Source organism: Onychostoma macrolepis, chromosome 01, assembly GCF_012432095.1.
Source record: "Onychostoma macrolepis isolate SWU-2019 chromosome 01, ASM1243209v1, whole genome shotgun sequence".
NCBI lineage: Eukaryota > Metazoa > Chordata > Actinopteri > Cypriniformes > Cyprinidae > Onychostoma > Onychostoma macrolepis.
This window is the reverse complement of record NC_081155.1, coordinates 25,503,507-25,516,962: the sequence shown is the minus strand read 5'-3', so window position 1 is coordinate 25,516,962 and position 13,456 is coordinate 25,503,507. Positions and strand designations below refer to the sequence as shown.

Below are 13,456 nucleotides of genomic sequence, written 5' to 3'. Positions count from 1 at the left end.
CTCAAACTTTCCAGAGAAAGGGCCTTCATGCTCAGCCACTCTGCTGCTCTGTGCTGCAGTCTGTCGTTATAAGTCAAATCAACACATTACATGTGTTCTTAAAGTCTTTGGGGAGTCTCGAGCTGGGAGAGAAAATGCTTATTTAGGTGTAGAAGTGCACTCTGGATCTATAAATTATGACTCTGTTATCCAGCACAGCAGAGAGATGACTCATGAACTCAATGAAAAATACATCAGGCATTCACATGAAAGAGACCACCATCACAATTCAGAATCAGCCCTGTTGAAATTCTGCCCTGTTGACAATTAAAAAAAGAATGATGAAGTATTATGGAATTTTGGGTCCAGAAGCCTGAAACCTCTAGTGGCAATGCTTTTATTTGACATTTGTCTAATACAGTATAATGCAGCTTACATAAAATATATAACAATTTCAAAGTCCTACTTTTTATGTTTATGTCAGAGTTAAAGGACAGCAATACTATGGATAGAGAACTTGTATTTTATCTAAGGTTTGACAAACTCAACTACATCTTGGATGGCCTGAGGGTGAGTTTTATTTCCAGCAAATTTTCAACTATTCCTTTGAAAAAAGATTTTTTTTTATGCCAGATTTTTAGTAAGGTCAATGCTATATATCAAACTTCCTGAATGAGAAATCTAGCTATACAATGCAGTATAGAAATGTAACATTTTTGGCTTAAACTGAATGGCAGAATATGTTGATAGGTTTATGCAAGCTAAATAAATCTGAAAAATATGTTTTTTCTTTTTTTTTCAGTATGTGATGAACTAACTTTGAGAACAGCCGGGGGATACCCATTCTTGGTGTTGCTATAAACTGCTGGAGGGTACAACAAAATCCCATGCATCATCATCTGAACACCATTCTTTCTTTGACAGGGTTCATTCATCAGTTTAACACTCAAATGCCATTTAACGGCGGCTAATGGCTTGTTGAATCAATTAGGAAACATACACTCAATTTAAATGTGACAAAGCAAAATAAACACTGTCTGAGTAAGTTTATTCTGGAAACAGCTTCCCAACTTGTTTGTTAAAAAAACAAAAAAAAAAACTTAAAACTACTTAAAACTTTCCAGCAACAATCATGGTATATGATTCATGAATTCGCAGTACTTCCCAAAACATGTTGCTGCTAGTCCGATGTTCGCAACACTATTTACCCTCAGGTCCTGTAGGACCTCTGGGTACATAAACATTAACTCATAATGAGTTTTAAATGATCTAAAATCAATCACCTGTTATTAATTCTTATTGCATTCTGTTTCCATTAACATCATATTGATGAAATGGGGCTGTAAATGTGTGTGTGTGTGTGTGTGTGTGGTATAAAGTGACTTAATTCGACATAATTCTACATTCACATGCAATAAAACCACCTTCACAAGGTTCAGAAATTCTCTTCTACATTTAATTTCTACGTTCAAACTTGTTTCAAGAAGTAGGCTATGTGGTTATACGATGAGGTTTCCCATGGATATGGATATTGAATGCCTAAAACCAACCATTAACCAAACTGTTATCACCACATTATTTGATATTATAAGTGGGTATTTTTCAGGTTTTAACATTTTAGTTGCTGCCTAGTTCAGTTCTAGCGCGCTAGCAAGGGAGTCAAAATAATTCCAGTACTGAGACATTTGCTCCCTATAAATTCCTAGAATGCCTGCCTAACAAACTGTGGAAAAAAATAATAAATCCAAATAGTCAAGGATGAGCACAAGTGTGAATATATGTAAGTATGAATCTTATTTTCTGTTTTTAAAGCGCTTATGATTTTAATCAACTCTAATCCCTAGTGTGCATGAAACCGCACCAATTTCATAATGGCTCTGTACTGAACAGCTGCAACTAAGATGCACAATGTGAGCTACATAAAAATGTTGTTTAAAAAATAGCTATGCTTTAATGCACAACCTTGTACAGTAATTGAGTCATCAGTGTCCCTCATGTTTGGGGTCAAGACCTTTGCTAGAGCCTGGGTTTGTGTTCACGATATACTAACAAAGGGGAACAGGGATCAGATCGAGGCATGGCTTAATAGAATCTCAAAGGACATTTGGTCTGCACACACAGACATATTATTCCCATTATTAATGACGTTCATTATCCCCATTTAGATCGATAAGTCTTAGCACTTAAGAACAGACACCACAAGCACCTACACACACTTAAACAAAGTAAGACATTATTAATAGCGAAGCCAGTATTAATGAGCTCACACAGTGTAACAGCAGTCTAGAGAACATTAGACAGGTTGAGGGGTCACTGAATGAGAGCGGTTTGCTGAAGTGGATTTGGTAGTTTTTGGCAACCACAACTGGAGGATGCTGGGTAAAAGGTTTGGGGTCAATGGGAAAGTGCAGTAAGGTTATTTTACAGGCGTAAGACACTTCCTTAATGGTGATCTACAGTTATGAGGCTGTTGCCTTGGTTACATAGGAATAAACATAATTTGTGTCATCATGGAAGGATGAAAGCTAACTAGAGCAATTCATTTGTGAGGGAGGACAGTATTAGTGTTACTAATATTTAACTAGCATGACTGTGTGAACTGGGACTGGGAATATATAGATCAGATATATATATCTATAAAGTTTGGGGTAAGATTTATTTATTTTTTTTAAGTTTTTGAAAGAAATCTTTATGTTCACCAAGTCTGTATTTATTTGATCAAATATACATTACCATTTCAAACAACTGATTTCTATGTGAACATATTTAAAAATGCAAAGCTGAATTTTCAGCAGCTATCATTGCAGTCCACAGTGTCACACGATCCTTCAGATATCATCCTAATATGCTGATTTGCTGCTAAAGAAATTTTTTTTGTAACATTATAAATGCCTTTACTGCCAATACTTTTTATCAATTTAATGCTTCTTTTCTGAATAAAAGTATGTGCCTTAGAAATACCACTAACTAACTGAATACTGTAGGGTCACCAAATATTTGCTTTTATATGAACACTCAGTCCATAATCAGTGAGGATGTGGGTGTTTGTTTCTTTCCACAAAAGTTGTTTGCACCGTGCTCTTCCATCGCTTGATCTTTCGTTTAGGTGCGTTAATCCATTAAATCACTTATTATAAAAAACCATGATCCGCACTCATATGAAAGAGTCTTTTCTTTTCGTTTTATTCTACATTTATCACCAGTAGGACAAAGACACAAACGTTTCGGCTCAAAGGCCTTCCTCAGTGTGTGTTTGTTTCTTTAACATGTGTCATTGCAAGTAACCATGGTCAAAAATGAACACTCTGCAACCATCAAATGCAATTAAATCAGCTTTGGTGAGCAAATAAAATGTTGGTACTCTTTTATTTATATCGTGTAGTACAGAAAACCTTGAAACATATTTCCTCCAACTTTGGAATGTTCCTTGCAGAGCAAGTCACAAAGAAGATAAAAATGAGGAATAAATTCCCAATGACTTCACATTTTTGTCACAAATGCAGTTTCTTTCAAATCTCATCTACTGCTGTGAGTGAAATGCTGGCCTGTGCTTTTTATTTACAGTTTCGTGGAGGTAATAAATGTTTATGGCTAGTAAATCTGATCAAATCTTTTAACTAGGTTTGAAAAGGTTAAATAACAGTGAACCCCTTTTCTAATACGGATCTCACTCTATCACCTCGTTTAGAAATTAGAAAAGTCTGGAAATCCTGAACTTAAACAATGAAAGCTTCATGATTCTCATTTCATGGAGAGAAATTTGCACATTGATTGAAGGCTCACCTATAACACAGAACGGCTTCCTTGCGAAGCGAAGTCGTCCCTGCCATCCTCTGTACCGGCAACAACAACCAGCAGACCAGATTCGAATGATGTACTCAAGCCCAAACACCACAATCATCACAAACTCCTACAAAGACAAAGAAAAACATTTGAAGTTTATTTGTGTGGTATTGCACTTGTATCATCTGTGGTTGTGAAAATGATACCACTGTTAACCAACTACGTTACAGCTACATTACACATCACTGCTGGAATTACACAGTGAGATACGTACCGTACATTGCACACAACAGCACTTTTTAATAAAGAAACATAGATGGAGGTGTCCTTGCCTGTCAAATATTATCTGCGGGTCAGCTATTTCTTGACACAAGTGGAAAATAACCTGATCACGGGTCCATTAGTGAGCTCTGTTTTAGTCACATACTGTATATTTAGTGCTACTTTGAATCCTTAGTTTGTCAAGCTACAAGCTACTTTAACTTATTACAGTGCAGTCTAAATGTTTTCAAAAATGATTTACTCAGAGCATAATTTATCTGGACAAAAAAACTGTAATTTAAATAAATAAACAGTGGAAAAAAACATGAACAGCAACATTCACTGTATATATCTTATTATTTAGAAAATTATTCATTTTAAATGAACCACATTGGAAGAAAAATATCAGTAGAAAAACAGAACTTTTCTGCCAAGGCATTGTTTTCAAATATATTTTTAATATATTTTAAAATATACAAAAAATAGCCAAAAATATATGTGCTAAAATGTATTTCAAAATGTACATAAATATATATTTTTAAAAACATTGAAAAATATATATTTTTATTTTTATACTTTATATTTCAGTCCAAGAAAATGCATTTTCTTGCCCCGAAATACATTTAGAAATATATTTTGGTATATGAAGGTTAATGTACTTCCTGTTTCAAAATATATTTTGTTGAGCTTCACTGTTCGCAGCATATATTTAGCATATATTTCAAATATATTTTAGCTCCACAAAAGTTGTTTGCACCGCGCTCTTCCGTCGCTTGATCTTTCGTTTAGGTGCGTTAATCTACTAAATCACTTATTATACAAAACCATGATCCGCACTCACATGAAACAGTCTTTTCTTTTGGTTTTATTCTACATTTATCACCAATAGGACAAGGACACAAACGTTTCGGTTCAAAGGCACACTTCGGCTTAACACACTGAGGAAGGCCTTTGAGCCGAAACGTTTGTGTCCTTGTCCTATTGGTGATAAATGTAGAATAAAACGAAAAGAGAAGACTTTAAATATATATTTTTGCCAGATGGGCTTTACAGATATTTCCTTTAACCCTAAAACAAAGCAATGTAATAAATACTACAAAATACATGTATACCTCAATACAGAAAATTCCATATTAATGCGGTTCATTGTACAATTCAGGTGGTTGTGTTTGATTAATACTTCATTTTGCCCACTATAAAGCATTTTGCCTATTATAAAGCATATACAAACAAAATAATGCACACATACAGCAGCAGATGTTGACTGGTAACCTTATATGGAGTTTCTGACTCAATTCACAGAGGTAAAAGCCATTTTAAAAGACCTCTATTTTGTTGACTTACATCCTGTATTTGCATTATCAATTTAAGGGGCAGCAGTATGACTGAATAAAAGATCTTCTATTATGATCACATAAGTATTGCCTACAGATCATGAACATCATACAGATCATGTTTGGTGTCAGCTGAGTCAATAAAACAAATCAGATCAATTTGTATGGCCATCATTACCAGTACACAAACCAGCAGGCTTCCAGGAACAGAAAACCAGCTTAATATGAGCCTTTGATCCAGTGTTTATATCTCTCACCTGTAGATGGCTTTTGTCAGGGCTTTGTAATCAAATAACTATTGACAATATTCCATCATGCTGCACTAAAGGGATCAAGTAAACCACAAGGTCTAAAAGTGGGGCACATTTGCTTGCGTTTATAATTGTGATTTACTGATTCGGTTAGATTGACACATCGTGTTGTACAGTACTATTAAAATTTCACCATATTTGCCTTTAAATATGTGTGGAGACTCATCATCAGACAGATAGCAGCTGAATTTGGTGGAGAGCAGAGGCAATTTACTTTAGAGAAGTAGATCATTTTGCCTATATCTCCTGTGCCAGGATCTGACTTTTTTCTGCTTTTATTTACAGAAACAGTGAAAATCATAAGCGTAGAAGCATATACTATATAACATTAATTAATAAATGCAGGATGTAGCATTGCATAACGTTTAAGATGTACAACTAGCTACGTTATTAGAGTACAGTTAACACAGAGTTCATGTGATGTTTTTCTTTAAACTTAGCATGTTCTCATGCTTTATCCTGTTTGGATTTTGTTTTGACACTGTAGTTCAGCTCTTACCAAGATCAGGAGACTTTGAGAGGCCATATCCTGGTGATCTGGAATGGTTGAGAAGACAGACAGCACCAAGCAGCCAAACACCAGGACAAACCTGTCAAAAAAAACAAAAAATTACTTTATTGAAAGATTTTGTCACACATGCCAAAAAAAAAATAAATAAAAATAATAATAATAATGCTTGCATTTACGGTTCAACATCAAATTCAACTGATGTTGATAGAATAAGGCACTGATTTAAAAAAAAAAACTTTCCTTCAAATATGTCAAACTCTAAGTACCATAACGTTAATTTCCCATCAACAATATGAAGTATGGCATAAGGGAAACCGCTGTTCAGAGAACAACTGTGTCTAGAGATTTGCATTATTGACCCCTTCAAATAAGGGGTGGGGGACATCTGTACTTGATCATTGGACTTCTGCATCAGCCGCCTGATCTCTCTCTCCCTCTCTTCCATTAACTTTATCCCTCTTGCTCCATCTAGTCTGGTTCCCACTGTTTCTTTTTCTCAACTACTTTGTCCATTTCCCTGCAAATTCTCATGCCTCCATTCTTCTGTCTCCCTCTTTGTGTCTTGCTGCTATATTCTCCCACATTTTGTAGAAAGGTGATGAGACACTGAAGACATTTCTGAACAAAAATAAAATAAAATAAAAAACACTTCTATAAACTTAAATACCTATATAGTAGAAGTATCAGTAAGACAAATCACTCAAACTTTAGTGAAACCCATCTTCTAAAGCCAAGTAACATTACACTGCTGAACTCTAACACAGAGCTTCACAGCCCAAAGGCCCATGAAACACATTCCTATGACCTAATGCAAGCGGACAGAACTGAATAGATCAGAGAAAATACAACCTTGACTGACCCTTTGACTTGATGAACAGTTTTTGCTGCAGTGTGCAGTTATCAAAGAGCTTTGCACCCAAGAGCATAGATGCAACAATCATTATTTTTTCAAATATGTACTGCCCTCTTTCCCTGTTTTCTATAATAACAGCTCTATATTGCAAAATTATCATTAGAGCTAATTAAGCACCATCTTCATCAAAAACTTTTTCCCAGTGTATGAAAATTGGAGCTCTTGAGACTCCTTTCGAGTGGCGCCATGTGGTTGAGCTGGACTCTGTCTAAACTGACCCGAGTAAACTAGAAGAGGCTGTAATTTAAAACTGTATGAGAAGGGGCTTATAAAACAGAGGTTAAAGGCTTCATCCAGCGTTGGTGCAGCGTTTGTGTGAAAGCAGTGGGCGTGATGGGGTGCCTCACCCTTTGACCTGCCCTCCACTCGGAAACAGCGGCCGAGCTCCTCTACAGAGAACACAGGGCAGAGGGCAGGGGCAGTGTTTTCCATAGGCTGTCATATGGCAATGACATTGCTGAATGTCTGCATTTGCTCATAATTCCAGTCCTTTCCGAACAATGTAACGTTTAAGTTCTCTCAACTTTTGATTTTTTACAGCACTGTAGAAAAAATTTAAAAATAAAAAGTTGAACAAACTTAAAAAGTTTAAGGCAACCAGCTTCAGCAGATTTTTCAGTTTTCTAAACTTGTTGTTATAAGTTTATACAACAAAAAGTTGAGAAAACTCAAAAATCTCCTAAAAAATAAGTTGAGAAAACTCAAAAATCTGCTGAAGCTGGATGCCTTAAACTTTTAAGTTTGCTCAACGTTTTTTTATTTTATTTTATTTTTTTTACAGTGCAGTGTTGCTGTTGTTAAATAAAACAATTAAAAAACATTAATTAAAATGAAATAGAAATGTTGCCGGCATTAGCCTTGAGGGCAGTGTACGGACATATAGCGCTTTTGCGCTGCGGAATTTCCTAAGTTCGAATCCTGGCTCGTGGACCTTTCCTGATCCCGCCCCCTCTCTTTCCCACATTGCTTCCTGTAACTACACTGTCCTATCGAAATAAAGGGAAAAAAAGAGAAATTAAGTAGAAATTAAATAAAATATAAACATCAGATGAAAAATGTATAAAAGCTAAACAGAATTTAAAAAAATATATATATAAAAATGACAAAAGCACACAACAAAGTTACTAAAACCTAAAATAAATGAAACTCAAAAAATAAAAGTCAATTTAAAATATTAATCAATGCTATGAAACTATAACATAACACTAATTTGCACATTCAAATTTAAGTAATTTGCCTTATTGTTCAATAAACTGCTTACATTTGAGAAGCAATATTGGCATGCGCTTTGTCTGTTTTTACCCTAGTTTCTAGTTTCACAGCAACAGTAAGGTGGTGTTTTCTTTTCTGAATGAATCAGTGTTTTAAGCGAATCATGAGTGAACAACTCAGCGAGTCACTCATAAAGACAGTTACTTGTTTACTGTAGTTCCTGAATGAATATGCATTTTTGAGTGAAATGGTTGAGTGAGTTATTCAATGACTCACTCATAAAGACAGTCACTTGTTTCATTCAACAAAAAGAGTTTTTTGAATAAATCAGCTTTGAGTCACTGAAAATCCCTACTTACAATACACAGATTGATAGTTTGTCTGGAACTCACCAACATAGAAACAGAGTGATACAAGCATTAAAAAGTCCCAGAGCTGTTCAACTCGACCAATCAGAATCGAGTATAGCAAATAACTCTTGTATAATTCCCAATAAAACCTTGAGAGTGGAAACTAAATAAACAAATGAAATAAAAATTGCAGGGTGACATTTGCAACAACCACCTATACTGGATGGATGGTTGAAATGAAGTAGCGGAGAAAGTAGACTGCAATAGACAGTACAATTATCTGTCAAGCCGCCAGTGCCTGTCTGTTCTTTAGGGCTGTAGTATTTAAAGAGAGCTCTTCTACTCTCCTGCCTCTTGTCAGCTCACTCAGACAGGACTATTTCAGTGCAGCACCCAGGGCTAAAATGCTCTTTTTTTCCAGAGGAAAAAGGAAAACGAATAAGTGCATGGAACTGAAGTAGCTCCCCTCATCAATCATCTGTTAGCCCTAGCTAATTACACAATCCTGCTCTCCTACCTTGTTCTTTTGTACCTGCGTGTCATTTCCTGCCCTGGTGGGTGGCAGTTGGTGTCTGTGGAGTGTCACGGCCTTTGATGTTGAAAGAGAGGATCTTAACATTTACATGCAGACCACAGTAAACACACACACTTTGGCTCTCTGAAGTGGCACTTAATAGGCATCGTTTTGCATAATCAAATTGATTTGTTTTGAAGGTGAGTGCCAGGGACGAGTGACTAATGAACCAAATCTCCCTCTCTCAAACAGATATGTATCATGCCATATCATTATTTCTTATTTGATGTTCAAAACCGCAGACGGAAGCTTTAAAATGATATTTCTCCCAATCCCTGTCACCATAATTTATATCACTAAACATAGTATTATACATAGTTAATAATCAAGTCCCCTACGAATGATCACGTCTATGCAAATAGCAATGTAGTACTGAACTCACAACAAGGTGCTGTAAAGAGTGTCTACATGTCTTACAATTACATAGAATTAAATGCAAAGCAGGGGAAAAGAGAGACAAATCTGGTGTGTGTGCATACAAGCTTTTTTCTTCACTGATGTGCTGTCTAGCGGTCGCTCTAAGCGCATGTGTGAGCCTCAGAAACAGAAAAGACCCAGCAATCCTGCAAACACTACTGCTGTGTGAGCTGTCCGTGGTCCTGCACGCAATTATAAAAGCTGCACAGAAGGTCTGTAACGAATCTTGACACACAGATAATGATCACCAAAATCCTCTCAAAGCTGCACTGGCCCCAAGAACGTTAAAGAGCTGACGTCTGTATTTAACTGACCCATATCAGTAAAACAAAGTATGTATGACTCTCACCTCAACAAGAGTAACCTTCTAACCTTAAGTTGTTGCCACCAAACAACGAAATCTCTGACTTACTTGAATGCAAAACAAAATATGTTTTGATCAGATCTTCTCAACCAGGGGTCTGGGGCCCATTCTAAATAAGGCCCTTAAGATGATTTAAAATGATTTAGAATAAGACAAAACACGCACAGCCTGACTACCTCAATACAATATATGGAAGACCTGAATACAAAATATGAGAATCCTATTTGTGAATTGTAAGTGATTTCCATGAGCATTTGTATAATGAATGAACGTTTTTATATTTTTCTAGTTAAAAATATTTGAACAATATATTTTATACCACATATTAAAAATATTTTAACTTTTATATTTTCTAGCTCTATTTTTTTCTAAATCTTTTTTTTATCAGGTAGAAAACGTACATAAAAATCTGTATCCTTAATTTTTATCCAGTCAAGTGCCATATAAATTGAGTGGCTAAACAGCGGGATCACTGAAAATCATTCCATTCTTAAAAATTCTAGAATCTTGAATTTATACTTACTTTAATTATAATTAATTGCAATTATTTTAATTACTTATCTATGGACATGATGATTTAGATGCTGACTGTAAATTTGCAAGTGTGACCTACAAGACCTTCAAGGAACAAAATCTCCCAACTTGTCCAAATGTAATACAAATTATATTTAGATGCAAGCTACTTTTGCAAGTAACCTTGCAACCTTAAAAGCAGTGCTCCCCAAACAAAAAATTCTCCAGACTAGACCAATTGTAAAAGCAATTTAGAAGCTTGCATGGTGTCTCTGTGTCAGAGACAGAAGGACTGTCCTAACATAAACAAGATAAAGAGTGAGTGCGTATGGGGAGGGACTGTATATCATGCTTTTCAAAAACACAAATATACAGCAATGCCAGCTGTCCATTAAAGCAAGTGCAGCATCTGTTTGTACAACAAGGACATTATTCTACACCACAAGGCTTAATTTCCAAGCAACAAAACAAACAATCACCACATAACCCATCAATTAGTCTATATACAGTCTCTCTCTAGATTCATATGCCTACCATTCGCTTTTCAACCATGTCTTTACTTCAGTCTCTGTCTGAACTGTTAGCAGTAACAGGCTGTCGTCAGCCCGTCTCATCATGTGAAGCACACTGCTGCAGTGTCATTGGCTCCTTGTCAGCGTTACAGCTACTGCTGTGCTGATGAACAGTTATCTCTTCTCTCTTAATATTCTTTATGAAGAAAGTTATTTCCAAACTGATGTTGTGTCGCATTTGAAGACAATGCCATCAGGGATATGAATCAATGCAGGGAATGTTTGATCCTGCATCCAGCCCAACCAGGACTTAATCCCACAAGAAATATGCCCATAGCATTCATTTGTCAGTATTGCATAACCAGAAGTTCATCCACCTAGAAAAGAATAAATTAGACATCCTTACAGCTCAAATAATGAATGGGGTTTTACTGAATAATTCATGCAAGTGCTTAAACAAAAATACTACTGTAGTAGCTTCACATTTATGCTGCTAAATCCTCCCGAATCCTGGTACGGTTGCCAGTGTAAGAGCCTTACTGTAACTGTGGAAAGTTGTGGCATTCAGCATTATGAAACAAATGCTGTCAATAGAGCTTAACTGTTATTGACCCACGTGGAAATAAAATGTTGATATATAATTTTCACGTTACTATAAACTGTATGTTAATATAAGCTTTTGTAATAAATTTCTATCTTTTATATTTACTTATAATAATATATATCAAATATCATATAATATCAAATAATATTAAAATGTATTGACAGGTATTTGACATTTGAAATGGCTCCAATTTCTAATAGGTTTCATATGTTTTACTTCATATGACAATACATTTCATACAAGGTAATACAGTATGTACAGTATATTACATCTGTGTATGGGCGAAACCAAAGCCAAAGCATTAACATTTTGCATGTTTGATCTTTCTTCTCTTAATTCTGAGACCATGTCTGCACTGTAAACATTTTGTTTTGAAAAAGACTGTAAAAATGCTGCAGTAAAAGCCTGCTAATTGGTTTAACAAAACCTTAGTTAATGTTTATTGCATTTTTTTTTTCTTTCATGCCATGTGTGTTACCCTGTTGGCATTTTGTGTGTATGACCCTGTGCACAGTCTATATGAGCACTGGCCACATTTTATGGACAGACCACTTACAGTTTCATCATAAATTTGCTTGTCACCAGTATTACTAAGTGCACAGTTATAATGCAAATAACAGAAAGTGAGAAAGTCATAGACCGTTACTAAAACCAGCACTGATAACCTTCTGCTGTACTGTACAGTCTCCCATGAGAGCCTGCTGGCGGGATGACTGGGCTTTCTGCGTCAACTGATGTGTGAAAAAAGCGAAGGGATAAAAGAGTTGCCTACCCTTTGATGACAACAACTCCAGACAATATTGCTTTTTAGCATACAGCACTAGCCAAAGTAACTTACAGTAAACTGCACATGTAAATGCACTTGCACCATAATAGAAGGATGGTTTAACAAGTCTGTATTTACAGATTTTAGTGTTTAGCAGCACACTGAGATAAGCTGTGCCAAAGGCTAATCTTCACAGTATCAAAGCACTATGCTTTATCTTACCGACTCTAAGCGACTGTTGGGTTTACCAGGCAGATGCTTGCAGTGAACAGAAGAGATTTGTATCAGTGTACACAGTTTTGGTCAGTGTGGTTGGAAGGCAACATCTGATATGCTGCTATGCAAGAAATTATAAATGTCCTCATGACTTTTGCTCTTATTAGTAGTCTGGAGGAGTCGGTGCTAGCTGCTAAAAGTCAGAGCCAATCTGAAGATTTTGGGTAGTTGGAGTTGAAAGATTTCACCGAAAATTCTGAGGATTTCAAACATATTTTAGAAACATTGTTTTAATCTGTCATGCATCTTCTAGCAATGAGACACATATTTCTGCGTGACTTTGTTGTGTCTGGAATGATTTGAAAGTCTGGTAGTGTGTGATCCTCAATTGTTTATTTACGAAGCCCAGTTTTTCTCTATAACCATTTACAAAGTCAGCAAGTGTATGATGCCAAGTCATTTAAAATCTGTTCAGATAATAGTCACGTAGTGTATTTCAGCCTTTACTCAATGCTAGTGTGCTTACAAATGTTTGTGCGTGTAAATGCTTTTTGATCATTTAATATTAAAATATGTAATACTGCCAGCCTGCATGCTTAATTGTGAAAACTATGACAGATGTGTGTTATACAAACAAATACGTACTTTATTAATCCCATGACGACAATTGCAGATTTATGTGATGGCTTATATAAAACTCAAGTCTTGCCTGACTTCAGGGTCAAAGTCCTGAAGGGCTATGCAGCTATAGAGTTAGAGTTTAATCCAAACTAATGATGAACGCTGAGCGAAATCACAGTTCATGAACTGTGCTTAATGCAACACCACCTGAAATG

At 35.8% G+C, this 13,456-nt stretch overlaps 1 protein-coding gene across 1 annotated transcript in view; it reads right to left on the bottom strand.

Annotated features, from left to right (window-relative positions):
- kcnq5b (potassium voltage-gated channel, KQT-like subfamily, member 5b) overlaps nt 1-13,456 on the bottom strand; it is a 106,498-nt gene that overhangs the window by 28,112 nt on the left and 64,930 nt on the right. The window contains 2 exon segments of the mRNA XM_058766519.1: nt 3,763-3,889; nt 6,168-6,258. Of these exon segments, the coding sequence (XP_058622502.1) occupies nt 3,763-3,889; nt 6,168-6,258 (218 nt within the window).